This window comes from Ipomoea nil, unplaced genomic scaffold, assembly GCF_001879475.1.
Source record: "Ipomoea nil cultivar Tokyo-kokei standard unplaced genomic scaffold, Asagao_1.1 scaffold1259, whole genome shotgun sequence".
NCBI classification, from domain to species: domain Eukaryota; kingdom Viridiplantae; phylum Streptophyta; class Magnoliopsida; order Solanales; family Convolvulaceae; genus Ipomoea; species Ipomoea nil.
The window spans coordinates 214,775-237,271 of record NW_017617687.1 but is presented as its reverse complement, the minus strand read 5'-3'; the positions used below and the strand labels follow the sequence as shown (position 1 = coordinate 237,271).

Here is a 22,497-nt window from a genome sequence, read left to right as displayed (position 1 = left end):
TCTAAAACGATGTCGTTGAATATTATGAGTAAGAATAATATACATTATATGTTAGAATATGTATATTATGTGTTAAAATAATGTACATTACGTTTTAGAATATGAAACTTTTAGGGTAATATAATGTAAATTATATTTTAGAATAATGTACATTATGTTTTAGAATAATGTACATTATATTTTAAAATAATGTACATTATGAGTTATAAAGTGTACGTTGCAGTGGATCACGTGAATTTGTTTTTTTACACAAAATGACGTCGTTTTTGAACCATGGTCTACACAACTATGGGGACTACCGTCCATGCAATAACTATTGGGATTGAGCAATTAATAATTTAATATGGTGTAGTGGTAGATAAGACGAAGACCAGAGACCATAGATGATAGTGCGTAATAGATACTCGGATACATGTCTATTTATGCGTAACATATACTCCATTTGCTAATAATATGAATGAAGTAGAACAGAAAAAGATGAAAAAAAGAAAAAACCGTTTCCACAATGGGAAATGATGTCCTGTTGTTCATAGCTATAATACACTTAGTTTCAATTCAGAAGATTTGTTATGCAGGGGATACCATTAAATCCACTCACTTCCTTAAAGATGGTGAAACCATTGCTTCTTCTGGTGGAACTTTTGAGTTGGGATTTTTTAGCCCAAACAATTCATCGAATCGCTACGTTGGCATATGGTACAAGCAATTGCCTATTCACACCGTAGTATGGGTTGCCAATAGAGATGCTCCCATCACCAATAAATATTCAGTGGTCTTGCAGATGTTCAATCCAGGCGGGCTAGCTCTTGTTGGTGGCAACAATTCCATATTTTGGCATACTAACACTTCCAAATTCGTCCAAAATCCAGTTGCCAGATTATTAGATTCTGGGAATCTAGTGATTACTGATGCAAATGATAGTAATCCAGAGAATTTTCTGTGGCAAAGTTTTCATCATCCTACAGATACTCTTTTACCAGGCATGATGCTTGGAAAGAATTTCCATACTGGTATTGAGATTATTCTATCATCATGGAAGGCAGAAAACAATCCAGGCTCGGGGGAATATAAATTTCTGGTTCAACCTACAGGGTATCCACAAGTGCTCATAAAACGAGGCGAGGAAGAAGTGTTTCGGTCAGGACCATGGAATGGTCTGGATTGGAACGGCACACCTGGCATGGAAAAGTTGGGAGACATGGCTGAACTGGGTGTAATTGTTAATGCAACCGCGTTTTATTCATACTATAAGGTTATGAAAACCTCAATGTTTATAAGGTTAATAATATCAACCTCTGGGAGTGTACAATTCTATTTATGGGCAGATGGTTCACAGGAATGGAAAATTGTCTTTAATGGACCAACAGACACTTGTGACATATATGGATCTTGTGGAGCATATAGTGTCTGTTACTATGATTACTACCCTACTTGTGAATGTTTGGACAAATTTTTGCCTAAAAATCCAGTAGAATCCAGGTCTGAATATTTAGGAGCAGGATGCGTTCGGAGGACACGCTTGAATTGTCAAAATGCATCCTCAGATGGATTCATTAAATATAGTGGTATCAAGTTGCCAGATACAAAGTTTTCATGGTTCAACAGCAGTATGAACCTTCAAGAGTGTGAGCAAGTTTGCTTGAAGAATTGCAACTGTACAGCTTATTCAAATCTGAATATAAGCAATGGAGAAAATAATGGGTGTTTGCTTTGGTTTGGTGATTTGATTGACCTTAGACTGATACCTGAGAAAGAGCAAGATCTTTTCATCAGGATGGCTTCTTCTGATTTAGGTATGTAACAATAATTTATTATGAAATTTTCTAGGAGTTTATGAAAATTTATCATATCATAGCAGTAGCTAATTAATATGCATTATCTCTTTTTTTGTTCTGTTTTGGTAGACTATACTACTCCAACCTCAAAGGGCAAGAAATTAAAAATAATAAAATTGAGTTCATCATTGTTGATTGGACTGTTGGTGCTCAGCTTGGCCATGATCCTGATATTCTATAAACAACGAAGGAAATGGAAGCAGAAGGAGAAGGAAGTAAAGTTGAAACTGGGACAAGATCAAACACTTTTTGAAGCATCCGTAATAACAAGGGCTACCGATAATTTTTCACTCACGAACAAAATTGGAGAAGGAGGATATGGACCTGTTTACAAGGTAATTGTTTTGTCAAGAAACATATCGAGGTGTTTGGTAAATGACGGTTAGCTGATTGAGTTAGTGTGTTTGACTAATTTATAACATTAGCTGATTATAGAAAAGTGTTTGGTAGATTAGCTGTTAGCTGTTAGCTGATTACATACAAAATGACTTTCTCAAGTGCTAATCGAAAAAACTACTTTGACTAGTTTTTTGAATTTTAGCATTTTTGAGTAATAAGTTGTTTCAAAAAACTAATTAATCAAACACCCATATTGATTTTTAACCAAGTCAAATAGCTAATAGTGATCAAATAAGTCAAAATTAACTGATAAGCTAACTATTTTACCCAACAGGGCCATCATGACGTAGAAAATTAAATGGGTGAATTTTAAGGGAAGATATAGACCTGTTCTACATGTGTTGCATAACAATACCAAGTTTTCTTACACTCAAATGAATCATTTTTCAGGGTGTTTTGGATGATGATAGAGAAATAGCTGTGAAATTACTTTCAAAGACTTCTAAGCAAGGCCTCGGAGAATTCAAAAATGAAGTTGACTTCATTGCCAAACTTCAACACAGGAATCTTGTGAAACTTTTTGGATGATGCATTAAAGGGGAAGAAAAGATGTTGATATATGAATATATGCCTAACAAAAGCCTCGACTCATTTATATTTGGTATGGTACTCCCACATATAGTTAAATCATCTATTATTATTATTATTATTATTATTATTATTATTATTATTATTATTGTTGTTGTTGTTGTTGTTGTTGTTGTTGTTATTGTTGTTGTTATGATTATTGCACTTCAATGTCTTGGATTTTTAGTATTTATCTTGACAACGTTCTTTTAATATATAAAATGTGTTTTTGGAACTGAAAAAATCCACTATTAGATGAATTGTATTGTTTTATAGATAAAAAAGAAGTAACCTTTGACAGATCATACAAGAAAAGAATTACTTGATTGGCCAAAACGCTTCAACATTATCAATGGAATTGCTAGAGGACTCTTGTATCTACACCAAGATTCACGACTACGAATTATCCATAGAGATCTCAAAGCTAGCAACATCTTGTTAGATATTGACATGAATCCAAAGATATCAGATTTTGGATTAGCTAGATGCATCGGAGGAAATGAGATTGGTGCAAATACAGATCGAGTTGCTGGAACACAGTAAGATTTTCAATTTCATTACATATATATATAGGTTTAAGTTCCAGTGCAGGTGAAGGTTTTCCGTGCGGTTGTGCGGGCGATTAATGTGCGCGAGTTTTGTACTTAATGTGCGTGAGTATTATGCTTTAGGTGTGTGAGGTTTTTGCTTAATGTGCGTGAGTGTGTAATACTTAGTGTGCGTGAGTTTTGTACATAATGTGCGTGAATGTGTACTTAATGTGAGTTGTTGTTGAAACTTTAAAGTGCATGAGGTTTGTACTTAATGTGCATGAGTTTTGTGCTTAAAGTGTGTGAATGTTGTGCTTAATGTGCGTGAGTTTTGTACTTAATGTGCGTGAGTGTGTACTTAATGTGAGTTGTTGTTAAAACTTAAGGTGCGTGTGTTTTGTGCTTAAGGTGCGTGAGTTTTGTGCTTAAGGTGCGTGAAGGTTGTGCTTAAGATGCGTGACTTTTGTGCTTAAGATGCGTGAGTTTGTGTTCTGAATGTATTTTGTTTGTGTATTTTATGTGCGTGTGTTGTATACTTAAAGTGTGTCAGTGTAGTGCTTAATGTGCGTCCACCCACACAACCGCACGGGAAGCACCACTCGCACATGATCCCTTCCCAATATATATATATATATATATATATATATATATATATATATATATATATATATATATGTATGTATGTATGTATGTATGTATGTATGTATGTATGTATGTATGTATGTATGTATGTATGTATGTATGTATGTATGTATATATTGTAGTTAAATATATTACTAAAATAAATTACAAAACACAGTGGTTACATGTCGCCGGAGTATGCGGGACATGGGATGTTCTCCACTAAATCGGATGTATTCAGCTTTGGTGTCTCAGTATTAGAAATTGTTAGTGGGAAAAGAAACACAGGGTTTTCTAAACAAGATAGCTTTGAGAACCTTCTTAGCTATGTGAGTATCAAATTCTAAATATACTGATTTATCCATTACTTTGTATTTTCTTGATCTAGTAACTTTTAATTTTATATATTGAAGGCATGGAATCTATATAGTGATGGTAGATCAATTGAACTAGTAGATGAAGCTTTGGATGAATCGTGTAATTTGGCTCAAGTTCTAAGATCAATCCAAGTTGGCTTGTTATGCGTTCAACAATTTCCCGAAGAGAGGCCAAGCATGTTTTCTGTAGTTCAAATGTTGACTAACAATGCAGTTTTACCCATTGCAAATGAGCCTGGTTTCTTCTTGGGAAGAAAGGTAATTGAGGTAGCAAGTTCAATAAATGAAATTACCATCTCATTGACAAGTCCTCGTTAAGGAGCACATAATAGTATATGACTTTTCTACATTGAAGATTTATATAATAAATGTATATTTGAGGACTTTGAACATGTTACTAAGTTTAAATAATAATATATATTTTGAGTATTGTGGTGATGTATATAATATTTTAGTTTTGTTAGGAATTTATTTATATTAATTGGAAAATTCTTACTGGTGGATAGACATGAACTTGAAGTGTAATTAAAATAATACTTCAAACTAGTTTGTGTGGAAAATTAAAACTAGTTTGTGTGGAAAATTAAATTGTAGTAAAATTAAAATTATACTCGGGTATTACCAAACTTTTTAAAGCGAAAAAAACGCACTAAAGCAACAAGCTCCGGCTTTGCTTTAAAGCAAAAGCGCAAAACGAAGCGTCGCTTTTTCAAGAAAAGCGACGCTTTATATATATATATATATATATATATATATATATATATATATATATATATATATATATATATATATATATATATATATATATATATATATATATATATATAGTCAAAAACCTTTAAATATTCAAATAGTAATGCAAAATGACATAAATAAGAACTCCTAAAGTCACAACATCATAATAATATAAATTTTAGTCATCAAAATAAGGTCATTCAAGCCAATTTGTCATCAAAATATCACATATTATCAATCATTCAAAGTCATTCAATCCTCTGTATCAAAGTCATCTTCTTCATCACACAAATCCAAAATGTCAAAATGAATAACTTCATCATTCTCAAATGCTTCCTCATCTTCTTCATCATCTTCATCTTCATCTTCATCTTCATTCACTGCTCTATGCTTGGGAACCTTTTCCTTTCCCTTAGACCTTGAACTCCCAACCTTCTCTATTCCTTTTGAAGCATGCCGAAGAGAATTGGGAACCTTTTCCTTTCCCTTAGACCTTGAACTCCCAACCTTCTCTATTCCTTTTGAAGCATGCCGAAGAGAATAAGGAGTTTCATTTGCACCCAAAAATTTAGCAATTTGACCCCAAGTCAATCCATCCCCATCATCAAACACCAACTCATCATTAGCATCATCCAGGATACCTGTCAACCATTCATTAGCAAAATCAATTTGATCAAAACTAATTGGATCAATGGTATCCCGCATTTCCCATCGTCACCTCAATGCCCTATTATACTTAACGAAAAGCAAATCATTAAGGCGCATGTGTTCAAGGCAACTCCTCCTTTTTGAATGCAACTGAAATATTTAAAATAAATTAGTGCTTAAATATGTTATAATTGCTAATTAATAACTTAAAAATAATAAATTGACTAACTTATATGCTCAAAGACACTCGAATTCCATTCACATCCCGACGCAATAGTCCTGAAACTAAGAATCTTAATTGCAAATTCTTTCAAATGGGGAGTTGAGCTCCCAAAAGAAGTTCACCAATCAACTGTAAAATTTGAAATTTATTCAAAGTTTGCAATATTTTGATTATAAATAAAAATTGTAAGTTAAATTGTCTAAGAAGTAAGAACCTGGAGGTTTAGAATCGCGTTGCTTCGAATGGATGTACACCGACAATTTCAAAGCCCGTTTGTACGCCAGTGCAAAATGACGAATCTCAAAGATGTCTTTAAACATCAAATTGATGCAATGGCAGCACATGACTTCCAATACAAAGTCAAGTACATGTCCATTAAATTCTTGCCTAAATGATGTAAATAATTAATAATTTAAAAATTTAAAATTTAAAAATCTTAAATTCTTAATACAAAGGATAAAAAAATATTTTAAACCTACCAACCCTCACGTTCTCTGAAGTTTGTCAGCTATGATTTGTACAACTTTATCCTTCCCCACTTGATTGACAAAAGTTTCAAAGAGTTCTAGCATTTTGTTAGCATCCACCGTGTCCTTGCTAACATCAACCGACTCGGAAAAATACGATCCAAGTGAACAATTAACTAGGACATTAATAAATGCACGACCTCTCCTATCTGTCCACCTGTCCATCATCAAAGAACACCCATACGTATTGCACATCTTCTCATGTGGTTTGAACAACTCCTTAATGTGCTCAACCTCCATTTCAAAATATGGCACTCTAACTTCATGATAGGAAGGTGCCTTCATTCCCGGCCCATGTTGTGCAACACAATCAATAAACCCTTGTAAGCTTTAATTGTATTGCACACAATTAAATGATAGTCTGACCTCATACGTTCACCTTAAAAATTGCACCATAGCTCTCTCCCTCAATTCCTTCTTGCATACCTCAAATGTTACACTCTCACCGCCTTTTGACCTTTTCAAACTTTAGTGCTCCTTTATATTAAAATACAAATCCATGAGACCTTTAATTGATTTGTTAGAAGATCTCAAACTGCATCCCATCCCCGGATTCCTCACCATCTCCCGGAAATCCATACCTTCATCGCCATCTTCATCAAAATTAGAACGAACACCCCATTGTTATCGTTGAGCTCACTTCTTCCTTTCTTTGTTTCTTATTTAGCATAAATTCTCTCATTGACGAATCTCTAACAACTTGGGGACCTTTTGTGTGGACGTCCACAATAAGATTTGCCATAAGATACGAACAAAAATTCAAGAGTAAAAAATGATTTTTCCTTTTCAAATAAAAGGCCTATATGAGCTGGAAGTTTGAATCCCTAATTTCACCGTCTCAAGGTTGTTAGGCGTCTTGGGGTAAGATCTGAGATGAAACTTGAAATTGATACCACCGCGAGCTCTGTTTTCCCTGTTGAGTACCACCCCCAAGCGCCGCTACAGAGACCCATAGCTCTACCCTCCATCTTCGGCAGTGGTGGTGCGATGGTGCGGTCGACTAGCACCTGCATTTTTTTAATTCATTGTGGTGGTGCGGTAGTGATTACCAAATGCTCCTCTTTTTCTCAGTTTAAACAATCTCTGTGCAACACCCAAATGTACTTCTCCATTCCCTTTGCAGTAATTAATGCGGGATATCCAAACTCGTGTCAATCCTCTGGGGATGGAAACAAATGCTCCAATGCGGGTCATATGGGTTGGGTTAAAAATCATCCTGTGAAACCTCAACCACCTGACTAGTTTTGTTGTGATGAATGGATTAAGCAAACATGTAGATGGTAAAGAACATGCAGCCAAGCGTACTAAGACAGAATTTCCCCTCTCGATTCATAAAGGTATTAATCTGTCCTTAAAATGTTTGCATTAGCTTTGCTAGGTGGCTGTGGTAACTGGTAAGTTTTTAATCTGATAATAATATGTTTCTTTTGCTGCATCTACTAGGACTTAGAGACCCACCCCATTCTGAAAATTACTAAGTTGATTACTCTGCCTGTCTGCCATGTATGAGAGGTAAATAGAAGTTTTAAATCTTGTCCATTAACTTACAACTCAATGGGTTTATTGCAATTAACTGGCTAATTGCTTATTCATTCACTGACAGCTCAATGGGGTTTATCTGGACCGACTAACTGGTTTAATTGTACGAATTATCATGTTTGAGTGGTTAATTACATTTTTTTTTTTTGTTTAGTAGTTTACTTGATCATTTTTCTTAAAATATACTGTAATTTAAAATTGAACTATAAATTTAAATTGAAATATAAATTCATAAAACACAAACAGTGTTTTTATTTTATTTTTAAATGTGAATGTGTCTGTTGGTCAAAGTGGGGACTGTAGTTGTCCCCACTTCACTTGCTCCAACATCAACTTTTATATATATATATATATATATATATATATATATATATATATATATATATATATATATATATATATATATATATACTAGTAGCGCATATTAAAGTAAATCATATGAAGCAGTATGATAAGTTCTTTATGGTGATGACTTTGGCTACCCTTCGGCCTGACCAGGTTCACATTCGTGATCAGATTCTATCCAGTCCTAGTGTGCCTACCTACACTGAAGCTGTTGCCAGACTGCTTCGTATTGCCTCAACTCCCTCGATTGAACCTATTGGAGAATCATCAGCTCTAGCTACTCGGGCTGTGGATAGAGGACCTTCTGGACCATCTAGTGGTGGTGGTGGTCGTCGTGGCAAACGTCCTCGGTGTGAATACTGCCACAAAGATGGTCATACCAAAGATCGTTGTTGGAAGTTACATGGTCGGCCTCCCCGTTCTGTTAATTTGGTCCAGGCTGCTGCATCCGAGAATCAGACTCATGAGCCAACCTCTACCCCAGTTGAGATGACCTCTAGGCAATATGAAGAGTATCTCCAACTTAAAGCAGCATCCCGCCTTGAATCTTCCATACCTAATGCTGGTACTTCATCTTTGGTTTGTCTTTCACACGCCAATACTCCAAATTCTTGGATATTGGACTCAGGTGCTTCAGATCATATTTCCGGTAACCTTTCTCTTTTGCATAATGTGTCTAAGTCTAAGACTTTACCCATGGTCACCTTAGCTAATGGTCATCAAACACCAGCAATTGGTGTTGGTCAGGCTTCCCCTATATCGTCTTTTTCCTTGGAGTCTGTTTTATATGTCCCTAACAGTCCCTTCAACCTTATCTCTGTGAGTAAAATTACCCGTACTCTCAATTGTTCCATAACCTTTTGTGCTGATTCGGTTGTTGTGCAGGATCGCAGTACGGGGAGGGTGATTGGCACCGGCAATGAGTCACAGGGCCTCTATTACATGCGGGGTGGTGATGTTGCTGCTTCTGCCTCTACAGAGTCTCCTTTACTTATTCATAGTCGTTTGGGTCATCCTAGTCTCTCTAAACTAAAACGGATGGTCCCAGGCCTGTCTATTGAGTCTTTTGATTGTGAGTCGTGTCATCTTGGAAAGCAATCACGTCAGTCTTTTCCGAGAAAAGTCAATAATCGGGCTGCGTCCCTCTTTGATTTAGTTCATTCAGATATATGGGGTCCTTGTCGTGTCAACTCTATTTTGGGTTTTCGTTATTTCGTAACCTTTATTGATGATTATTCAAGGTGCACTTGGATTTTCCTTATGAAAGATCGTTCTGAATTGTTTCAGATTTTTCAAACTTTTTGTGCTGAAATACAAACTCAATTTGGCAAACTCATTCGTGTTTTGCGTAGTGATAATGCTAAAGAATATCTCTCTCATCCTTTTCAGTCATATATGACATCTCGTGGTATATTGCATCAAAGGTCATGTGTTTACACACCTCAACAGAATGGGGTGGCTGAGCGTAAGAATAGACATCTAGTAGAAATTGCCCGTACTATGTTGTTACACTCCCATGTTCATTCCCAATTCTGGGCTGATGCTATCCTTACTGCTTGTTACCTGATCAATCGCATGCCATCTTCTGCTCTTAACAATGACACCCCATATTCCATTGTGTGTCCTTCTGTTGATCCTTTCCCTATTAAACCTCGTGTTTTTGGGTGTGTTTGTTTTGTTCATGACATGACTCCAGGTCGATCCAAATTAGATCCTAAAGCAGTCAAGTGTGTCTTTTTGGGTTATTCCCGTGTCCAAAAGGGTTATAGGTGTTATTCTCCAGCACTAAAGCGTCACTTTGTGTCCGCAGATGTCACCTTTATTGAGTCCACACCATTTTTCCAGTCCTCATCAGGAGACACGATCCCTGTCTCTGAGGTGCTCCCCGTACCTTATCTTGGTCCACTTCCTCTTGTCCAGTCCACTGTTCCTCCAGCTCAACCGACTCCTCTTAACTCGCCCCCTTCAGGTTTATCACCGGCGTCCTCGCCCTGCAGTTCCTTAGGTCCCTAGTGACTTGCCAGTACTGTCCGATCCTCCGGCTGCGGTTCCATCACTTCCACTGCAATCTGACACTGATCTCACTGAGGCACCTATTGCTGTTCGAAAAGGTACACGTTCTACTCGTAACCCCCATCCTATATATACCTTTCTGAGTTATCACCGTTTCTCGTCCCCTTACTTTGCATTTCTTTCTCACCTATCTTCTGTGTCTATACCCAAATCCACTCGTGAGGCTCTCTCGGATCCAGGTTGGCGTCAAGCCATGTTAACAGAAATGGAGGCCCTCCAGTCTAGTGGCACGTGGGAGTTGGTTCCTCTTCTTCCTGGTAAAACTGTGGTTGATTGTAGATGGATTTATACGGTGAAAGTGGGCCCTGATGGCGCAATTGATCGTCTTAAGGCTCGTCTGGTGGCAAAAGGCTATACTCAAATTTTTGGTTTGGATTATACTGATACTTTTTCCCCGGTTGCTAAAATTGCTTCAGTTCGTTTACTGTTGTCTTTGGCAGCCATTCATCATTGGGACTTACACCAGCTGGATATCAAGAATGCCTTTCTTCATGGTGATCTTCACGAGGAGGTTTATATGGAGCAACCACCTGGGTTTGTTGCTCAGGGGGAGTCTGGTATGGTATGTAAACTTCGCCGTTCTTTATACGGTTTAAAGCAATCTCCACGAGCTTGGTTTGGAAGGTTTAGTTCTGTGGTGTGTGAGTTTGGTATGACAAGAAGTGCAGTTGATCATTCTGTTTTCTATCGTCATTCTAATGAGAAATGCATATACCTTGTAGTATATGTGGATGACATTGTTATTACATGGAGTGATCAAGAGGGCATATTTCAGTTCAAGGAGTATCTCTTTTGTCGGTTCCAGACTACGGATTTGGGTAAGCTGAAATACTTTCTTGGAATTGAAGTGGCTCAATCTAGCAGTGGCGTTGTTATTTCTCAAAGGAAGTATGCCTTGGATATCTTAGAAGAAACTGGCATGCTGGACAGTAGACCGGTTGATAATCCAATGGATCCGAATGTTAAACTCCTACCAGGACAGGGGGAGCCATTGCCTGACCGAGACGATATAGGAGATTAATTGGAAAACTGAATTATCTCACGATCACATGACCTGATATCTCCTTCGCAGTTAGTGTGTTGAGTCAGTTTCTTGAGACACCTTGTGATTCTCATTGGGATGCTGCTGTTCGTGTTCTAAGGTATATCAAGAGAGCACCAGGACAAGGCTTAGTATATGAAGATAGAGGACATTCACAAGTTGTTGGGTATTGTGATGCAGATTGGGCTGGTTGTCCGTTTGACAGACGCTCTACTTTAGGTTATTGTATTCTCATTGGAGGTAATCTCATATCTTGGAAAAGTAAGAAGCAGGATGTGGTTGCTAGGTCCAGTGCTGAAGTAGAATATCGAGCCATGGCGCTTGCCACATGTGAGCTTATGTGGCTTAAACACCTACTACAAGAATTGCAATGTGGCAATGTTGCCAAAATGACGTTGATATGTGACAATCAAGCAGCTCTACACATCACGTCAACTCCTGTTTATCATGAGAGGACTAAACACATTGAGGTTGACTGTCACTTCATTAGAGAGAAGATTGTGTCAGGGTGTATTAAAACTAGCTTCGTTAATTTTGCAGATCAGTTAGCTGATATCTTGACGAAATCCCTTAGAGCTCCTAGAGTTGAATATATTTGTAACAAGCTGGGAGCTTATGATCTATACTCTCCAGCTTGAGGGGGAGTGTTGAAACCCTAGGCCCGTTACAGTGGGCCCATTAGGTTATAACTAGTTTTCCAGTATAAATTATTGTAATCTGTACAGTTCTATGTCAAGAAATAGATGAAACCCTTCACACTTTCACAGATTTGAATGGAACACCAGGCATGGGCAAGTTGGGAACCATCACCCAAACTTTTGTAATTGCTAACGCAACTGGTTTTTGGCTATACTACAAGGTTTTTAATAGCTCAAGCTTGGTAAGGGCAATAATATCAAGCTCTGGGACCTTACAGTTCTATTTATGGGCAGATGGTTCACAGGAATGGAAAATTCTCTACACTGCACCCACAGATATCTGTGACAGATATGGATATTGTGGAGCAAATGGTATTTGTTACTATGATAACTATCCTTCTTGTAGTTGTTTAGACAAATTTATGCCTAAAAATGCAGTGGGGTGTGTTCGGAGGACACCCTTGAGTTGTCAAAATGGATCCTCAGATGGATTCTTGAAATATAGTGGTCTTAAATTTCCAGATACAAAGTTGTCATGGTTCAACAGCAGTATGGACCTTAAAGAGTGTGAGAAATTTTGCTTGAAGAATTGCAACTGTACAGCTTATTCAAGTTTGGACATAAGTAATGGAGAACATGGCTGTTTGATTTGGTTCGGTGATTTGATTGATCTTAGAGTGCTACCTGGGCAAGATCTTTTCATTAGGATGGCTGCTTCTGATTTAGGTAACAATTTATAATTGGGTCACACTTGTGTCAGATCGTCTCATGGATAAGTATCCGTGAGACGGGTCACGCGTCTGGTCGGATCAATATGAAAGTGTAATACTTATACTGAAAAATGTGCAATACTAATCAGGAATAAAGTGTTTGTTACTTATAAAGGAAAGTGTAATACTTTTAAGGAAAAATATAATACTTTTACACTTTCCCTTACAAATAATGTAAAAGTATTATATTTTTCCTTAAAAGTATTACACTTTCCCTTATAAGTAATAAACAGTTTATTCGTGATTAGTATTACATTTTTCAGTATGAGTATTACATTTTCATTTTGATTTGACTCGTTTCACAGACAGATCTGTGAGACTGTATCACACAAGTTTTTGCCTTTATAATTATATTGAATTGAATTTTCCAAGACATAAATCTACAAAGTGTTTGTTGGCAGTAGCTAATTGAATATCCTGTTTTGGTAGATTACACTTCAAGCTCAAAGGGCAAGAAATTAAATAATATAGTAAAATGGACTTCATCATTGTTGATTGTACCGCTGGCTCTGAGTTTGGTGACTATGATTCTGAAACTCTATAAACGGAAATGGAAGGAGATGGAACCAGTTCAAACAGAGTTGTTATTGGTAGAAGATCAAACGTTATTTGAAGCATCTACAATAATAAGAGCAACTGAAAACTTTTCAATCAAGAACAAGATTGGAGAGGGAGGGTATGGACCTGTTTACAAGGTAATTGTGTTGTCAAAAAATAGATTATGACCAAGTAATAGCCAAGCTTTTTGATATCACAAAGAATTCATTTGCAGGGAGTTCTAGATGATGGTAGGGAAATAGCTGTGAAAAGGCTTTCAAAAACTTCTACTCAAGGGCTTGAAGAGTTCAAAAATGAAGTCAATTTTATTGCTAAACTTCAACTTAGAAATCTTGTGAATCTTCTTGGATGGTGCATTAAAGGGGAGGAAATGTTGTTGATATATGAATATATGCCAAACAAAAGCCTGGACTCATTTATATTTGGTATACTTGAAACATCTACATTATTGCATTTTATCACTTCATTTAAAATAGCAGTATATGCTTAAACCAATAAAATGAATTCTTGGAAAAGAAAGATCCAATCTTGGATGAATTTTGTAGTTTCATAGAATGCTAAAACCTTTCTTTTGCACAGATAATTCAAGAAGAGTGTTACTTGATTGGACAAAACGCTTTGACATTATCAATGGTGATACGGTTAATACCCGTGTACGTAGGATGTATGTATGTATGTGTATGAACAATGTAGAGGATAGCTCAAGTAGATCTCTTTTATTCATAATTATTTGTAGAGAGAAGGGAGAGCATTCTAGAGAGAGAGAGAGTATAGTGTAGTGGAGAGGAAGCCCCTAAAATGAAGGGTTAAAATCCCTTATATAGGTCAACCCAAGCCGGGTTTGACCTTGACCCGAACCATTTGACCCGACCCAAATAGGAGCACGAAGCGTACGGGGAGCCTGAACCCGGGGTATATTCCCCATCATGAAGCCCCCCCAGCCCGTGCCCTGACGATGAGTTAGCGAGGAAGGATTCGGGCTAGAGAACTGATCACACGGTCCGTGACTTGCGCCGGTTGCCTCGTTAAAAACCTTAAGCTAATAAAAAACCCAATGGGAAAAACTTTAGCTAAGTAAAAAAGAGCACAACGCTAAACGCAGTCTGGTGGACTAAAAAAAAGGGAGTTGCCCGACCTAGGGGTCGGTTTTGCAACATGATTCGAGAGGTCGAACCTTTACCGGACGAACGACCGGGAAGCTAGCTAAGATTTAGAGATCGGGTTAGCTGCGATCTAGAGGTCTACTTTACCGGTCTTCCGACCGGGTTTCTAGGTACGACCGGGAGGTCGGATTTATTTACGATTTGGGGATCAAACTTTCTATGACTTAACACTAGGAGACCGGGAAGGTCGATCTACGCGGGAGCGCGACGAGCTACTACCGATGTAGCCCTTCACTCCCTTAGTTGCGAAAATCGTCAACATAAGATAGTAGATATGATAGCTTTCCGAGTTTGCTTTGCAACTTTAATCGCGATCTGCAAATGAATCGACTGAACTCACGATGCCGATGCATCAAACTATACTTCGGCCGACCGGGCGTAGAGCGCCGGTGGTGGCTATGCCAACCTAACCGGACGTGGAGCACCGGAGGTGGCTATGCCGACCTAACCGGGCGTAGAGCGCCGGCGGTGGCAATGATGCCGACCGGGCGTAGAGGCGACGGTGGCGGCTATGCCAACCTAACCGGGCGTAGAGCGCCGGCGGTGGCAATGATGCCGACCGGACCAGACTTAAAGCGCCGGTGGCGGCTATGCCGACCTAACCGGGCGTAGAGCGCCGGCGGTGGCAATGATGCCAACTGGGCGTAGAGCTCCAGTGGTGGCTATGCCGACCTGACCGGGTGTAGGGCGCCGGTGGCGGCTATGCCAACCTAACCTGGCGTAGAGCGCCGGCGGTGGCAATGATGCCGACCGGGCGTAGAGCGCCGGTGGTGGCTATGCCGACCTAACCGGGCGTAGAGCGCCGGCAGTGGCAATGATGCCGACCGGGCGTAGAGCGCCAGTGGTGGCTATGTCTAGCCCCCCGAGTCCGAGCGGCTATGACGGTCGGTCAATTGCCGGTCGGACTGAATGGAAGGAGACGTGGAAGAAACGTGCATATAGCCCCCCGAGTCCGAGCGGCTATGATGGTCGGTCAATTGCCGGTCAGACTGAATGGAAGGAGACGCGAAAGGAACGCGTGTATAGCCCCCCGAGTCCGAGCGGCTATGACGGTCGGTCAATTGCCGGTCGGACTACAAGAAGAAGAGGGGAAACGCGAAAAGATGCGTGTATAGTACGAGCGGCTATGACGGTCGGTCAATTGCCGTCGGACTACAAGAAGAAGAGGGAAACGCGAAAAGACGCGTGTATAGCCCCCCGAGTCCGAGCGGCTATGACGGTCGGTCAATTGCCGGTCAGACTGAATGGAAGGAGACGCGAAAGGAACGCGTGTATAGCCCCCCAAGTCCGAGCGGCTATGACGGTCGGACTACAAGAAGAAGAGGGGAAACGCGAAAAGACGCGTGTATAGCCCCCAAGTCCGAGCGGCTATGACGGTCGGTCAATTACCGGTCGGACTAAAAGAGAAGAGGGGAACGCGAAAGGACGCGTGTATAGCCCCCCTAGTCCGAACGGCTATGACGGTCGGTCAATTACCGGTCGGACTAAAAGAGAAGAGGGGAACGCGAAAGGACGCGTGTATAGCCCCCCTAGTCCGAACGGCTATGACGGTCGGTCAATTGCCGGTCGGACTAAAAGAGAAGAGGGAAACGTGAAAGGACGCGTGTATAGCCCCCCCAGTCCAAGCGGCTATGACGGTCGGTCAATTGCCGGTCGGACTATAAGAAGAAGAGGGGAACGCGAAAAGACGCGTGTATAGCCCCTCGAGTCCGAGCGGCTATGACGTTCGGTCAATTGCCGGTCGGACTAAAAGAGAAGAAGACGACATTGTGGTCGTTCGGGCAACAAGGCCGGAAGTTTAAGCGACATTGCGGTCGTTTGGGCAACAAAGGCCGGAAGTTTAAGCGACATTGTGGTCGTTTGGGCAACAAAGGCCGGAAGTTTAAACGACTTTGCGGTCGTTTACAAGTTTAAGCGACTTTGTGGTCGGCGGGCTATTGCCCTCATCGGTCGGTAAACCGGGTTGTTACGTGGCACTTGCGTCGTAGAGTCGAAGCCTCGTCCAATCGGTCCGGAGACCCAAAATTGCCTACGTAGTAGGGCTTGATGCTGGGAATTTTCCCGGGCTTAACAATGCCGGTGGTGGCGAGGCCGACCTGACCGGGCTCTAAGCGCCGGTGGTGGGAATACCAACCTAACCGGGCTGGGGGTGCCGGTGGTGGAAATACCAACCTAACCGGACTTTTTACAATTAAATTCTAATTATTACAATTTTCCTAGGTATAGGCCCATAATTTAATACAGCTAGGCCTTTACAACTTACAAGCCAAATATGCTACGGCCCACTTTAATATGTGGGCCTGACTATACAATTTGTAATTTTGAAAATTACATAAATAAATTATTAGCTAGGCAAATAGCACTGGAACTTTCCAACGTGTTGAACGCATGCCAGCCACCACTCCCCTTGTGCCTTGTTAGTTGGCCAGTGAATGAGAGAGGAAAACAGTCGGGCCGGTGAGAAAAAGTTGCTTGGGGCGATCGGGAACGCGAGTTACTGTTGACCGATCGGGGTCGGTACCGATCCGCCACTTGTGACTCACTGATCGATCGGGCGGTGGTGATTCGCTCTTTCGGGAACCTCCTTAAAGTACTGACGCCGGGAGCTCAGACGTAGTGTAGCATTCGGAGAAACCTTTGGTGAAGATAACTCAGGATCCTTTAATGGCTTTCATGTACGCACATACACGGAGGTCTCAGCTGCGATCGCTCGACCATCAGTCGCGGCATACGCGGAGTCAACGATCGGAGCCGCCGGGATGCTATAATCAACAGCTGCCTATGGGATGCTCGGATTGTGAATTCGCTGAACAACGCGGATTCTAGACGGCATGACCATCGCTATATTGCTTACGCCCGAGAATTCTGATGTGTTGATGATGATAGAGCTTGGATCACTTGCTCGGGAAGTAGCATGGATCGAAACAGGGTCCACCTGACTTAAGCGATTGCTGCTATTTGTGCGACCAGAACCGAGGTCGGTGTACTTAGGAACCCGGCTGCTACTCGGGAAAGGTCGGGAATTTAATCTGAGATGTCGGTCGGTCTATCCGCGTGGCTTGGCGGTCGGGAACATGCTCCGTCACTGCGGTCGGCGTCTGAAATACGGTCGAGAATACGTCGCTGAGAAACGACCGGGAAGCTTGGATTGTGACCGGGAATATGTTTGGGGTTTCACTCGTTCCGGACCATCCGAGGTTGATCCGATCGGGTTCCGGATCATTTGAGATTGACAGCTTCTTCTGTACCGGTCGTAAGGAGAAACCATTTATGATGGCAGCTCGGGTTCTTTCAAACGGAGGGTTGTGATCAATCAGACTTGGAATACACCTGCCTTCCCACAACGATCGATGTGACGGATCATGTTCGACATTGCTTGCTGATCCCAGGTGGCAGCTCGGTTCTTCATGAACTTCGTTAATTGTTCGCTTGGCGAAGGTCGGGAAGATAATTATGGCCGGTGGTGTTCCGGTCGGTTGCGCGAGACATTCATGTTGGTCAGTCGGGAATGACGAGAATGCTGGCCATAGCTCTGCCCCGATCCATTTATGCAATTTACAAATTGAAAATCTACCGCTGGTCCTAATACATTTAGCTATGACTAATACAAGTAGCAATTTAAGAAAGATATTCATGATCTTCCCAACTTGAAAGCTTTTGGAAATCTACTCTCAGCCTCGGGTATATCTCTCAAGGCTACGTGAAACTTGGTACGAGACTCCAAGATCGGGAAAATCAGAATTACACCGACCAGGTTCGGAGGATGCTCGGGAAAATCTGTTCGGAGCAACCGTTGCCGGCAAGCTTGTCGACCATCAAGAAAACGGCCGGTAGCTTGGGCTCGTTCCGGAGACAGATCTTTTTCCTTGCATGCATTTTTCATTTCCCTTCATACACGTGTAAGTGCCTTCATTGATTCCTTCCACTATCTCGATTCTCACGAGCCACCGCCACCAACTACCAATTATATTACATGCATTAAATCAATTTATATTTCTTTTGCTTTTTGACTAACTCCACCGCCACTTTCCATCAATAGAATTGCACGCAACATTTAATTTCTATTTTCCTTTTATTCTGCCATCGCTCTGCTATGACCTCCCATTCCCACCTTTAACATGGGTTGTCTTCAGCAACTCAAGAAGAAACACACAATTCTTCTTTTCCAATGGTGGCTGCAACGGTGATGGAGGCAACGTTTCGATCGGGGAGAACGTTCTCTGTTCTTTTCCAGAACTGGAGATTCATTCCAAATATAAGGGTCATGAAAATGTAGCAGAATAAAGTAACGGAGATGGTGATGGTTCAAGTCGCCGGGGTCCGGCGTCTGTTGCATGTCAACGAACATGGAGACTGCAGGTCGCCGGCTGGTTCATCGGCTGAAACTGGGAAATCACGTTGCTGCTAGAGAAGGCCACAATAGGCGTGCTCAGGACTTAAATCTAGCCACAGAGCTGCACTTTCATGAGTGGATGGTGGAGGCAGTAACTCGGCGAAGAAGATGATGACCCTGTGCATGAGAATGAGGACGGTGCTAGGGCCCTGCTGGGAAGTTACTTTTCCCACTTTTCCAAGTGAATGACTCTGAAAATCTTTCTTAAATTACATATGACTTCTTCTGCAGTCGTTTTAGGACCGTGCTGTTCTTTAGCCACAAAGGGAATCCAAGTCTCGGATTCTCTCCCCTGCAGGAGCTGATGGCGAGGTGATGTCGGTGATGTCAATGAAGCAAATATGAACGGTGATGGTAGAAACAACCTGGTAGAATAATCTTGCTCTTGATCGGGGCACGGCTTGGACGGTGGAAATGGGATTTGATGGATGATAGACCATCTGCATGCAGAGAGGCTGCTTCTCCGTCCAAATTGTGATTAGCAGCAAAGAAAATGGCCTCCACTAGGAATCTGGGATCGCCAAGTAGCAATAAACAGAAACAATAGGCCAACTAACTTCGCGGTGTAGTGGTTAAAGCAGTGGCTTAGTAGCTTGAATGCCTAGGTTCAAATCCCTCCCCCATTCCAGAGCTTCATAGTTTTTTATAGCTTTTTCTTTGATGGTAGGAACGCAACTCTTCGTCACGATCCCCACGGACGGCGCCAAAATGATACGGTTAATACCCGTGTACGTAGGATGTATGTATGTATGTGTATGAACAATGTAGAGGATAGCTCAAGTAGATCTCTTTTATTCATAATTATTTGTAGAGAGAAGGGAGAGCATTCTAGAGAGAGAGAGAGTATAGTGTAGTGGAGAGGAAGCCCCTAAAATGAAGGGTTAAAATCCTTTATATAGGTCAACCCAAGCCGGGTTTGACCTTGACTCGAACCATTTGACCCGACCCAAATAGGAGCACGAAGCGTACGGGGAGCCTGAACCCGGGGTATATTCCCCATCAAATGGAATTGCTAGAGGGTTTTTATATTTGCACCAAGATTCACGTCTAAGAATTATTCATAGAGACCTTAAAGCTAGCAACATTTTGTTGGATATTGACATGAACCCAAAGATATCAGACTTTGGCCTAGCTAGAAGCATCGGAGGAAATGAAACTGGAGCAAATACAACCCGAGTAGCTGGAACACAGTAAGAATCTCAACTTCATCTTATATTGCTATATTTTTTGGTAGTTGAATATAACAATTAACAAAATAAAATTTTAAAGTACAGTGGTAAGGATCTCAAGTGCATTTTATATTGCTATATTTTTTGGTAGTTGAAAATAACAATTAACAAAGTAAAATTGTAAAGTACAGTGGCTACATGTCGCCGGAGTATGCAGGAAGTGGAATGTTCTCTACTAAATCAGATGTATTCAGTTTTGGTGTCTCAGTGTTAGAAATTGTGAGTGGGAAAAGAAATAGGGGATTTTCTCACCAAGATCACTATGAGAACCTTCCTAGCTATGTAAGTCTCATACTTTGAACATATTGTTTTTTTTTTTTATTTTAGTAGTATTGACTCTGTTACAATGCAGTATCTGTTCATTTTGAACTCATTTTGAACATGTTCAAATGTTGTGTTTGAACATATTGTTTTAACAATCAATTTTTGCTGCCCTGATATACAAATTTCTATATCCTGAAGGCTTGGAAGCTTTATAGAGATGGTAGATCAATTGAACTACTAGATGAGCATTTGGTTGAATCGTGCAATTTGACTCAAGTTCTAAGATCAATTCACGTTGGGTTATTATGCGTTCAACAATACCCAGAAGATAGACCAAGCATGTATTCCGTAGTTCAAATGTTGTCCAATGATGCGGACTTGGCTATTGCTAAAAAACCTGGTTTTTTCACAGGAAGGGCAATTGAGGCCCATATTTCTACGGTGGAAATAACTGATTCTGTAAATGAAGTCACCATTTCATTGTTAAATCCTCGTTAAAAATGAATGCATAATCAGGTTGAGCTAGGGCTCCCCAAGTTTCTATGTGTTCTTTCTAGCATTCATAGTTACATTGTTGAACCTAAAACTCTTTTAAGCATACAAGGACAGCAAAATAAATATGCATGTTTATACCAGCATTTTGTTAAAATCTGAAAATTTTAGGATTCAAAAGTTTGAAACTCTTTATACCATGTCCTTACTTTTGTTTTTGTTTAATGTGTTCTTGAGCACCTTTTTGATAATATTTTCCATGTCAAAGTTATGCTCTATAAAAATAGTTAATTAAACTTCAGAGGGGTCAACAACAAATTAAATATGATATTCTAATAATTTCTATACGGAACAGAGTCCGTAGTAAAAGACTCTTTAAATCAACTTCCAATCATTATTGCGGAGATCGTGATCCACACAGTTGTGTGGATCAGGTCTAAATTGTTCTAACTTATAAAATTTATTATCTTACCCTAAAAATTTAATTATTCTAACACATAAAGTACATTATACATTATTATGAGGTCAGGGTCGAGGTCGACCTTTGCAAGGTGGACCCTTATTCTAAACGACGCATAAATTGTACTCAGTATATTTTAGTATTAGAATTGTGAAATTCTAAAATATAAATTGTGTTTTAAAAGTTAACACATATAACAACTGTCATGGTTATTAAATCCTAATTTGTTAATATTGTGTGACTACAATATTTGAAAGGATCTTGTAAATACAAATCAAGGTAATCAATTACATATATGTTAACATTGCAAGGTGGACCCGCATTCTCATACCGCGGACTAACCCTAGTCATTTATGCAATTATGTGCCTATTTGAAAGGATCTTGTAAATACAAATCAAGGTAATCAATTACATATATGTTAACATTGCAAGGTGGCCCCGCATTCTCATACCGCGGACTAACCCTAGTCATTTATGCAATTATGTGCCTATATGATAGATGTTTTTTTTTTAAGAAATACGACTCCACTGGGGATCGAACCCAGAATCTCTAGTTCCATAAACCAACACCTTATCCATTAGGCCATGGAGTCTTGATGTTATACAAGATCCTTTCAACCTGGGGATGTGGCCTGGTTGTGTGGAAGGTAGAGCTGTCGAAACGGTCTCGCGGGGCGAGACGGGCCAAAACACACCAAAGCCCGTCCCTGTAGCGGGGCGGGCTAAAAAGTCCGCATCTTAGCAGGCTTGGAATGTGGCCGGCCCGTCCTGCCATGCCAAAGCCCGCTGGCGGAAATACTTTTTTGTAATTAGAAAAGATTTGTTGTACTGTAGGCTTGAAGTTACAGTACTGTGTAAGTGTTTTAATTTTAAAAAATGACATGCAAACTAACAACATGTATTAAATACTAAATATTAATACAAATTAAAATAACAAACAACTAATAGAAATTATCCAAACTTTCAAGTTTCTATTCAACATTAGGAATTAAAATAAAATAGTTTTGCAAATACTAAACATCTAAAACTCATAATTCATCAACCATTATATCACTCATATCATGGTCTT

At 40.1% G+C, this 22,497-nt stretch overlaps 1 protein-coding gene and 1 non-coding gene across 6 annotated transcripts; one reads left to right on the top strand and one right to left on the bottom strand.

Moving 5' to 3' along the window:
- Window positions 1-487: 487 nt before the first annotated feature.
- LOC109184370 (G-type lectin S-receptor-like serine/threonine-protein kinase At4g27290) lies at window positions 488-21,111 on the top strand. 5 transcript variants are annotated; one of them, XM_019334366.1, is made up of 9 exons: window positions 488-1,160; window positions 12,229-12,471; window positions 12,622-12,825; window positions 13,299-13,564; window positions 13,642-13,852; window positions 14,007-14,060; window positions 19,990-20,173; window positions 20,344-20,494; window positions 20,675-21,111. In XM_019334366.1, exons 1-9 carry the CDS (start codon window positions 506-508, stop codon window positions 20,972-20,974), a joined length of 2,268 nt encoding a protein of 755 aa, XP_019189911.1. In that variant the 5' UTR covers window positions 488-505; the 3' UTR covers window positions 20,975-21,111. The 5 variants fall into 5 exon arrangements, 4 of the variants coding, with proteins under 4 accessions (XP_019189911.1, XP_019189910.1, XP_019189909.1 ...); XR_002054757.1 differs by having other exon boundaries at window positions 12,229-12,825; window positions 20,339-20,494; window positions 20,675-20,767; XM_019334365.1 differs by having other exon boundaries at window positions 12,229-12,825; window positions 14,007-14,057; window positions 19,987-20,173.
- Window positions 21,112-21,948: 837 nt separating this feature from the next.
- On the bottom strand, window positions 21,949-22,021 carry TRNAH-AUG. Its single transcript has one exon. It is a non-coding gene; the product is annotated as a tRNA-His (tRNA).
- Between the last annotated feature and the right edge of the window lie 476 nt (window positions 22,022-22,497).